This window comes from Erythranthe guttata, chromosome 13 (assembly GCF_056151865.1).
Source record: "Erythranthe guttata isolate IM_541 chromosome 13, IM_541, whole genome shotgun sequence".
Classification (NCBI taxonomy): domain Eukaryota; kingdom Viridiplantae; phylum Streptophyta; class Magnoliopsida; order Lamiales; family Phrymaceae; genus Erythranthe; species Erythranthe guttata.
The window spans coordinates 9,305,441-9,316,657 of record NC_142545.1 but is presented as its reverse complement, the minus strand read 5'-3'; the positions used below and the strand labels follow the sequence as shown (position 1 = coordinate 9,316,657).

At 38.3% G+C, this 11,217-nt stretch overlaps 1 protein-coding gene across 1 annotated transcript; it reads right to left on the bottom strand.

The window, feature by feature from the left end:
• Nucleotides 1-506: 506 nt before the first annotated feature.
• Nucleotides 507-3,140, bottom strand: LOC148765829 (protein MEI2-like 2). Its single transcript, XM_088812274.1, has 3 exons — nucleotides 3,002-3,140; nucleotides 1,071-1,302; nucleotides 507-979 (listed from the first exon to the last, which is right to left on the bottom strand). The coding sequence occupies exons 2-3, from the start codon at nucleotides 1,201-1,203 to the stop codon at nucleotides 579-581; spliced, it is 534 nt and encodes a 177-aa protein (XP_088668400.1). The 5' UTR covers nucleotides 1,204-1,302; nucleotides 3,002-3,140; the 3' UTR covers nucleotides 507-578.
• Nucleotides 3,141-11,217: the final 8,077 nt, after the last annotated feature.

Sequence of the window (11,217 nt, the reverse complement as noted above, 5' to 3'; positions counted from 1 at the left end):
GATCCAGCCATGCATCGAATTTAATGTCGAGCTAAACAAAGTGCACACTCTCATTGTGCATTATGATGATATGGTGGTGTCGAGGTTTGACGCATTAGGGCTTCGAGCTACATAACACACACGTTCGTTTTTACTTCAATGGCTGATAGATGGTATGTTCTGCGATGTGGTGCAAGGATGTGTAAGTTTATTACCGAGCACAGAGATCGACCATGAGATCAATTTTGTTTATACTCCTTGTGATATTTGTCAGGATTTGAGGACGAATCATTTTAAAGAGGGGGAGTATGATACGATCCTGACATGCTCCATGACGAAGAATTGGAAGAAGAGAAAGCGAGTGAGATTAATGGAGCCGTTCGTGTTTGATTTGAAGATTAAAGGCTTGAATCTGGCCTTTGAAGAGTCCTTGTTGAGGAATTGGAAGAAAAGGTTTGAAAATTCGTTAAACAAGTCGAATTTCATGCATCCCGAAATTAATAATTTTCAATAAAAAAAAAATCGATCATTTCTAAATTCCTAATCTTTTCAGCAATACCTCAAAGAGAGACTTCAATTCAGAGTCCTCCACGTTACTATTAATATTCCGAACAAATAAAGTCCTCGTAAGGGTGCTCTCCATACGGGTGTTCACCGACAACAGTTGCACCACCATTTCCAAAAGCGTAATGAGAAATGCTGCCATTAATACTCTCGGACAAGCTTAGCCTTGATATTATACTAGTGTTGAGTATATTGTCTTGATTTTCGGGTTCGATTTCGAATCCAAAAATATCATCATCCAAGTCATCAATCTGAGTTGGCAATCCACTAAGATCGAAATCATCAATAAGACCAGCTAATAGTTCATCTTCATCACCTGGAAGAAGAAGAAAGCTTCCATTCATACTTGACGATTCTGTTGGATCCTTTACTTTACTAAGGCTAGAAAAGCCATCGTCAAGTGACTGACCACTTTTTTCCGAGTCGTTAAAAGTAACTGCAATTAATTATATAAGACATCATTTTTAGAGTAAAGGAAAAATTCACAATAATCAAATCAGGTGAATAAATAATTGTTCAAAGCTTACATTTCTGGTGTGAAAGGACGGGCAATGAAGTAGAAAACGAACTAGTATCACCATACGCATCGATTCCGCTAGGGAGTTTCCATTCGGGTGTTTCTTCACCAAGCGACCTCATAACTTGGAAAATGAATTTCATCAAAGTTCACATAAATAGATGATAACTCGTTAACAAGAAAAAAATGTGGATCTCCAGAGGAATGAAATTTTCCGATGGTTGCTCCATGAATATCACTTTCTGCAAAAAAAAAAAAAAAAAAAAAAAAGAAAAAAAAATGCATCTTTAATTTAAGTGCCGTGTTCACAACGTCCATAAAGAAAATGGGTTTTTTGCAAGAACCTCCCCTTTGTAATCTCTAATTGTCGAAAAAGTCCTCGTGTTAAACAAATTAGCAAAAACCCCCCTATGAAAGTTAGTCAAAGGCATTAAGCCCCCTGACAGCGAATCGTGCGCTGCACGCGCGAACTGTGCAACTGGGGGTGCGTTTTTTGACCTAAAACTACATAAATACCCTTTTCTCATAAATTTCAAGAATTACAAAATCACCCAGAAATTTTTAAGAGCACCAAAATGAAGTTTTTAAAATTTTCAATTTAGTCCATGGCATTTTTGGATAAGCCCTCTTCTCCATCAGACCTAAGCTCCCCCACCTCTGCTCCGCCGCCCCGCCTCGCCACACTACGCCGCTGTCTACGACCGTCCACACTCCGCCATGCCTCCGCCGATCTCACCAAATCCTCGATCGCGCCCTGACCCTCCCTCGTAAGTGCAGCCACAAGAACTCCATCAGTTCCTCCTCCAACAAAGGCAAATGGAGCGTCCACACATTTAACAAAGATTCCGATAACAGAGATTCAAGAGTACATGTTTCTTCAACTGTCGTTCCTCTTTCTTTTTTTTTCCTCTTAGATTTGATGAAATGAAAATAGAGGGTAAATAATTGAATGTTTTTAAGATTAATGGTTGGCATGGGGCATATATCGGTGGTGATTGAAGAGATCAAATTAATGGCGGAGACTCTCGGTTTTTCAAGAAAGCAATGTATATATCGGTTGGTGTTGTGGTTTGCAACTTGGGGATTTCATCGGGGCTGAGGACTATGTTCTTGAAGTGAAATGAGCTGGTGGGCTTCTCCGATCTGCAGCGGCAATGGCGGAGGTTGTGGTGAGAGATGAAGAAGATGATGACGTGTTTTTTTAAGTATTTTTTGTATTTCTAATGAAGGGTAATTTAGTCATTTGATGTAAGTCAACGCTGTTATTTTGGATAGGGAGCAGTGGGCTAAATAAAACACATCATAGGGGGGTCAATGCTAATTGTTTTAACATAGGGACTTTTTTGGTAATTAGATATTTCACAGGGGGTCTGTGCAATTAACTCTAAAGAAAATAGACGATGCAAAAATTAATAAGTTTGAAAACAAGAATGCTAGAATAATAATAAATAAGCTGATAGTTGGAGTACTAAAAGGTGAAGTGTGACAGTTGGCGGAATACTGTATCTGGTCCATTCGACAAAGCATAGATTAATGAGAAAATATATCAAGTCTTAACTCTTAACTAACTCTCTGAAGTAACGAAATAAAGCATATTTTAGCTGTTTGGATTATTTTCAGAAACATAACTTCATCATCGCCTACTTGTTTACCAAAGATACTCAATCCATGTGGAATCTCAACTAAAACTTGCTTGGTGCAATTAAGATAAATATATAAAACTGAACTGGTTTGGTACAATTTAGTTAGGTCAACCCAAGCCTAGATATCAGAAACTGATACATAGTGCACTACTTATTACCAATATCGATGAAAATTCCCAAATCAAATAGTACATACAAGGTGCAAAATCAGTTTCAAATCATAACTTTACCATAATAAACACATCCGAATTTCATCAGACAAAAACAAAGATAGCGAAACAGTAGAGAGAGAAATAACCTCATGTGTGAGATGAAGAAGACTGATAACTGCCAAAAAAAGAAGACGTGAGAGAGAGGAAAAAATTTTGGGCTTAATGGACAAAAGGTTCCGTAGAAGTAGAGGATTAGATTTCGTCTACTCCTTAACTTCCTCCTCTTCCGCCGGAGCACGAGTAAATGTCACACACACAATGTAAATTGGTTTAGACTTTAGAGAGAGAGAGAAAGCCGAAAGGAACTAACTGCGTGTGTGAATTGTGACATAGAGAGAGAGAGAAAGAGGGTCCCACTCAGGGTTCGCCGGAACGGTGCCCGCCGTTCCGGAATCCCTAACAAAACCGTTCTCTCCCCTTTGACGCGGCGGACCACCGTTACGGCCAAGACTTAGCCGGGAAACGGTACCGAAACGGCCCAGGAACGGCCGGAACGATTCCGGAACGGTCTGACCTTGACAGAATAAAAATTAAAAAAAGTAAAAGAAAAAGAAAATTGGGAACGAGCCCTTGATGGAAAAGAGATGGTGGAAAATGAGATGCATAAAACCGAAAAGTAATTTTTTTGGAGTTAAGAGCTATTTTTTTGGATAATGAGATCCCACTAATCCCTTTAATTCCCTATTAATAGGAGAAAGTAACAATGACTAAAACATGACTATAATTGTGGTTCATCTCTAAATGGAACTTCCGTCTTGGCTCTTTTACAAATGAACCTCTCATTCATTGGATTTCCTTAACTCTTAAGAAAAACGGTGGCCTTCTTCCGTCTGAGGCTCTAAGAGAAGAATTCCTTATTTATATGGTGGTTATTTTTGAGATTATTTGGTCTAAACGTAATCATATCACTCATGGATCTTCTTCTCTCTCTCTTTACAGGAAGCATCAAAATTATTGAATTCAACTGCCAAAGCCCACTGGAATTGTCAAGTCTCCAAATCTCTTATTGCTGGTAATGATATGCCTAATTGGGCCAACCCAATGGGCCTACAATTTCTTTACTTACTGAGCCACGAGCCCATTCTTTTTTCTTTTCTTCTTCTTTTTTCTTCTTCGTGTTTTTCTTGTTTCTTTGTTCTCCATCTCCTTTTTTTTTTCTTTTTCTTGTTTCTGTTTTCTTCATCTTCTTCTTTTTTCTTTCTTTTTTTTTTTTTTTTTTTTTTTTTTTTTTTTTTTTTTTAAGGTGGTTGATGTTCACCCCGTTGGGGATGTTCTATTTTTTGAGTAGGGGGATTATACTCGTCTCTTGAGATGGGATGTGCACCCACTTGGGGTTGAAAGGTAAGGATGATGCCCACCTTGGGATGAGGATGTTCTATTTTTTGAGTAGGGAGATTATACTCGTCTCTTGAGATGAGATGCGCACCCACTTGGGGTTGAAAGGTAAGGGTGATGCCCACCATGGGATGGGATAATCCCCTACTTTAGAATGAGGCGCTCGAGACCAATGGTCTGAGGTGGATGCGTACGGTTGTGCCATTGCTTTAGTGGCAACACGAGTTGAAACTTTCGCGGTCGTACGCTGAAGGTCCTTATCGGTTATTTGAACCGTTAGAGGAGCAAGCAGAATTTGATCTTGTTGAAGGTTCGGTGATCATACGCTGAAGGTCCTCTTCGGTTATCTGAACCGTTCGAGGTGGGCGGAGGTAGGTCCCCATGGGGTCGATAACCCATGGCGAACAAAATGTTTTGGGGTCATTGTAAACCACCAAAGAGTCGATAACCCTTGGCGAACGAAATATTTTGGGGGCACTATAAACCCCCAGGGAGTCGATAACCCTTGGCGAGCAAAATGTTTTGGGGGCACTGTAAGCCCCCAGGGAGTCGATAACCCTTGGCAAACGAAATATTTTGGGGCAGATGTAAGCCCCCAGATTTTATGTTGACTTGAGCTAATAATTATGTGTTGAAAGAGCGATAACACCGAGAGTAAAGAAAATAACTAGCTTTATTCATTGATCGAAAAGGTGAAGCTTACGAGCCTACTTGAGGCTAAGGTAAATAAATAAGTAGGGAGCGAATCGCTCAAAATAAATAAACTTGTACTAAGTAGATGATGTAAGTGTTTTGTTCAATTGATGTCGAGAGGTGAGGGGATGTATCATCCTTAAGGTATGATAGCCCCCCAGTTTAGGATGATGTGATCACGAACAATGTTATGGGCTCGATAGACTTCAAGTGCCATTGACATCATTGAAAGTACAAGGACGTATAAGGAGATTATCAATGAGATGTTGACGATTGTCGTCGGCCATCTCGTCGCCGGGTGTTGAAGTAATCTTCATCTTTTTTCCTCTTGGGAGGAGGGAGGGCCGAAGCCTCTTCGATGCACACGTGTTTCTTAGCGCGACTTAGTAACTCTTCCAGAGTGGTTGGAGGTCTTCCTGCAATAGATTCCTTGAATCTACCTTCCTTCAAGTTTTGTTGAATGATTCCAGCGAGCATGCTTCCTCCCACGTTAGGAACTTTGTGATATGCCTCTACGAATCGTTGAATGTAGTTGCGGAGGGTCTCGCCCTCTCTCTGGGTGATAGTGAAAGAGGTACGCGGGAGTCTTTGCGTACTCTTTGTTGATAGCGAAATGGTGGGTGAAGCGATCTGTTAGTTGGGAGAGAGCTTCAATTGACCCAGTGGGCAAGGAGTTGAACCAACTCAACGCTCGTTCGGAGAGCGTTGTGCGAAACATCTTGCACATTGGCGCATCAGTTGGGCCATATAGATCTTCCATGGTGTAGAACTTTTCAAGGTGCTCATGTGAGTCACCAGTTCCATCGAACTGCGGTAGATTCGAGACCTTTACCCGTTGGGGTAGTATCTCATTGATTATTGCGACAATGAAGGGATTGTGCCTTATTGGAGGTATTGTCCTTCCCCCAATGGTATTACCTATGTGGGGAAGGTGATTCGAGCGAGATACCTGACTGCTAATTTCAACCTCTCCACCATTGTGTGGAGGAGCTCGTTGGTGAGAGGTGTTGCCTCTTGAAGGTGAACGTGAGTTTCGTCGCTCAGTTCGTGCATCTTGGCGATGAGTAGATTGTTGCATTCGGGACCGTGGGTCCGAGGTAGAGGAGGAGACACTTATTTGGTTCCTGACTGGCGGTGGTGCCATAGGTGGCTCCACAGGTGGAGAAGGTGCTGGTATCGCGTTGGGAGCATTTGCTCCCATCGTGGCGATGTATTGGGTCACGGCCTCTGTGGCGGCGCGAGTTGAGGCTTCTGTTATCATGCGCTGGAGTGCATCCTCGGTTATTTAAACCGTTCGAGGAGCAGGGAGTGGCGGATCGGCGAGTGGTGGATCCCGAGGGGGGATCACCTGAACCTCGCGAGGCGGATCCGCGGCACGTGGAGGAGGTGGCAAGCCAGAGCCTCCACGGACTGGGAGGTTGTTAGCTGTGTCATTTTCTCTCCGAGCAGACGCCTCAGAATGATCTTGTTGGCTACGTGATCTGGTTTGCATCGTTCCCACAGACGGCGCCAAAATGATGATGCTAAAATATAGCTCACCTAGGGTGGTGTGGAAAATGAACTGGGAGAGCAAAGCGGATCAGTAGCTTGACAACTTGATGATCCTGAGGTATCTGCGATCATAGAACACGTGAACTAGGCCGGGGGTTGATCCGGCGGAAACCCCTCCGACGCTCAAGTCAGACGTGCTGATAGTAGAAATAGTCCAGAGAATACGTATTGTAGTATTGCTCAGTCAATAGGACGTACCTTAAGGAATGAGTTCAAACGTGTATTTATAGCTTAGTTGAGATTGTTGGGCCCAAACCTTACTTGAAGGTGATTGGGCCTCGGTGATAATGGTCTTCGATATTGGGCTCGTGGCTCAGTAACTAAAGAAATTGTAGGCCCATTGTGTTGGCCCAATTAGGCATATCAGCTGGAAATACTCTTCCACAGTCCTGGTCTTGTCCAAGGATTGGTTGGCTCAAGGTGAATTCAGATTGCAGATTTGTCAACGACATTGCTTACTCAGCCTTCATTATCCGTAATCATAACGGGTCCATTGTCTATGCTCATGCCCAAGATCATTACTGTTCTTCGCCCCTTGTTGCTGAAATTTTTGGAATCTTGGATGCATGTAAATTTATCAATGAGGTCAAGATAGAGAATTTCATTTTCGAATCCGACAGTCTCAATGCTATTAGCTTTATCAATGATACATCATCTTCAATCCATTGGAGTGCTCAAATTCTTATCGAGGAAATCCGAAAATTTTGGTTTTTATGGCCGAAGTGGAAATTTAAATTTTATCATCGGAGTGCTAATGAAGCTGCCTGGCGAAATGGGCTCTTTCGTGTTCATGGAATGGTTTTGTTGATGTTAATGCTTTACCTATTATTTGTTTTTGTGATGGGGGTTTCCCAATTGTAGACTCTTTATTTACCTTTCTTTAATATAAATGCATTTTAATTATAAAAAAAAAAGGGTTTATTAGGGATAACCCCTTGTTCATATTTTCTAATGAGGTAGATCCAATTTTTTTCCCCTTTTTGAGATAGACCCAATTTTGCCAACTTGGCAAAACATATTATATAATTTTCCTTTAATACCCCTGTTTTATTTTTAAACGGCATTTATTTCCTTTACTACGTGATTTGAGATTTGCCTAAAATCACGGAATAAAATTACGTGAGATCATTGGCCGTTATATCAAATCGTGTACAATATTTTTCGAAGGTTCTCTTCAGCGTTCCAGCGGTTCTTTATCATCTTTGAAGATTTCTGCACCGTCGTTGAAATATGATCGAATTTGAGCGTTCGTTGTTGGACGTTGTTAACCGGGTATGAATGCGTTATTCGTTTTTATTTTTCGCTCAATGTCTAGGATTGTCGATTACGGTGGTTAGAAATTTTAAGAGTTGTGTTGATACTTGATTCTATGAAGTAGAACGTTTTTTAACAAAATTACGTCGTCATATATACATCGATATTTTTGGCGGATGATGTTTGTTTGGAAGAGGATTCACAGAGTTAGAAGAGGATGGTTCACGCAGATCGGACCAGAGTTGTTTTATATGAGCTTCGTAGTTGGTTTATGCAATAATCGGAATAATTGTCCGCTGTGGTCGAGTTCATGTTTTTGATCCCGATCGATAGTTGGTTTATTTGTTTATAACAGCCGATTTAAGTGTGCTGGGTAGTACATTAAAATATAGTTCGTAGTCTTTTTTAAATTAGTGTATGGATTTTGCATTTTAAGTTTATTTTTGATGATATTAATGTATTGTCATTCAAATGTATTTGCAGTCTATTTAATCATTTTTTAGTATTCTGCATTTTTAATTTTGTTTCATGATTTTAGGTTTTTTCGATGGCGAATTTCGTAAGGATTTTGTTGAGGTTTGGTGGGTTGGTTGCTATAAAGAGCTGTTTACGATGTAATGGCTCGGTAACTTCGGTTAAGTTTTAAACCGTTGTAATACAGTAGTATACTATTATGAATATCGTATGATACTACCATTATCATTTTATTATACTATTATGAGATTATTAATGTACTAGAGTTTTTTAACTCGACATATTGATTTTATTGTGTTATGATGTGTTTTATGTATTTTATCAAAACCCTAGATTGAAATTATGAGATTATTAATGTACTATTTTATTGGTTATGTTGGAATACTTTACGTTGGTGTTGTTCTCAATGTTCTTGTCATTTCAGTGGTATATTGTTTGTAACACAATTCATATCACTACAATAACCGTAATATACTATTATAGCAGATCAATGTACTATATTGAAATTATTAATATACTATGTGGTTGAATAATACGGGATCCATAGTCGATTAACGAGATCCATAGTCGAATTAGATGAATAAGATAGTCTATTACATGATATAAGGAAAATTACCCTAATTGATTAGTATTTCAAACAAACATATTATTCAGTTTCCATATATATTATTATTTTTTTTATATATATTATTATTTACCCTAATCGTTTTCATATAATAAGGAAAATTACCCTAATTGATTAGTATTTCAAACAAACATATTATTCAGTTTCCATATATATTATTATTTTTCGAATAGTCAATTAACTAAACCCATAGTCGAATTAGATACATGGGATAGTCTATTAAAAGATATGAGATAGTCTATTAATTTTAAAACACAAATCCACCGCCGTCACTTCTCAAATCTAGGGTTTTGATGATTCTTCGGCCCATAGTCGATTAACGAGATCCATAGTAAAATTATACCAGTGGGATAGTCTATTAAATGATATGGGATAGTATATTAATACAGATGTAATTCGACTATGCATCTCGTTAATCAACTATGGGCCGAAGAATTATCAAAACCCTAGATTTGAGTAATCCTAGATTTGAGTAACCCTAGATTGGACCAGTGACGGCGACGGCGACGGCGGCGGCCAACGACGATATCACTTCTGGTGGATGTCCTTCCCATCAATTGTTGCAATATCACTGATTTAGTGCTCGAATGCGGTATGCGATTATAACAGATCTGCAAATACACAAATGTGATAGTCGATTTAGCCAAAACATATCAACAAATCGATGGATGATAGCGATTCAGCGAGTGGCGACGACGTACCTACGGCAGCTTGCTCGGAGTGCACGAAAATCGTCGTTTCACGGCAGTGCAGACGTCTTCCCCTTTCAATCGGCCGTACCGGAAAGTTGTTCTGGGAGGTTTTGCAGTTTATTTGATAGTGGGGTTTGGGATGATAGTGATTTAACGGGAAAATAGGAAGGGATTTGATTTTATTTCAAAAGGTAAAGTAACGGGTTTTGTGGGATTTGATTGAGGGTAATTATGTAATTAGGAAAAGTTTGGACTGTTATCAAAATGGCAAATATAAATTTGGGTCTACCCCTATTATTTGAATGTTTAAGGGGGTTATATCTAATAGACCCAAAAAAAATACATGACTATAATTTATGTATTTAACCAAAAAGGAAATAACAATAATAAATATTTTGTTTAAGAAAATAATAAATAAAATTGAAGACTTTGATTCTTAAAAAAATGGAAAATAAATATCAAAATAGAAATAATAAATAAATATAGAAAATTCGAATATATATATATTTTAAAATTTTATTTAACTTTTTTTTTCTTTCAATATTATGTTACTTACATATAATCATTTTAATTTGAAATTAATTCATCACATAATATGTTTTACTACAAATAAACATAAATATGTGTTTTTTTTTTATTTTTGTTTTTAATTTATTTAAATCTAATTTGTGTGTATATATGTTTTTTTATTAAAAAAAGAAAAGAGTTGAATAAAAAAATTGAATAAAAGAATTGAAAAATAAATTAAAAAATAAAATATAACATTTTTAATAATTTTAGCATATTATTGTATTCTAATATTGGTATTAAAAATATATTTGAAATAAATTATATTTTTTAGCATTTTAATTAAAATTTGTCCGTTCCGGCCGCGATGGAGCCGCGACGGAACCGCGACGTTACAACAGAACTGGAACGGCAATGACCGCAACAATAGACTGTTTTGTGCCGGCGAACCATGGTCCCACTCCCACCAACAAAGCACAATGGTCCAAAGGGAAACATAGTTGAAAATGATTGGAGGGAAGAGGGTGTCCGACTATCCCCATTTATTTATTATCAATGAATTGATATTTTTTTTTGTTTATTGGTTTGTGTATCTTTCATGGTAGAAGAAGACAAGATTCAACATTATTATTGCTTCTAATTTCTATCTTTGGTAAGATGTGTTTCTATAAGTTGATCTTAAACATAAAATGATTTTTTTAAATTCATCCCCGTGTGTTTTGTCTAAAATACCTCTCATAATATAGTTTTCATGTATTCGGCCTGCATTGGTGTAGCTCAACTGATTGCGGAGGTGGTAAGTTGGTGCAAGGTCCTAGGATCGAATTCTGGCAACCGCAGTGTGAGAATTTCAACTTCAATGAGGGTAAGTTCCTTGTGGGCACCAGGTCCGGGTCCGCTACCTTAACGGGCCGTTGAGTTACCATGGTTTAGATCCTCCATCAATCCTTGTCGGGCCAAGGGATGGTGATGGAGAACAAGGAATTTAAGAGTTCTATTAGGATTAGGAGTTGTTTTATTTTCCTATTTTTTTAGTTTTAGTATTTTGAATTTAAGAGTTCTATTAGGATTAGGAGTTGTTTTATTTTCCTATTTTTTTTAGTTTTAGTATTTTCCTAGATTAATTAGAATTATAGTTTTAGTATTTTCCTAGCTTAATTAGGATTTCTAG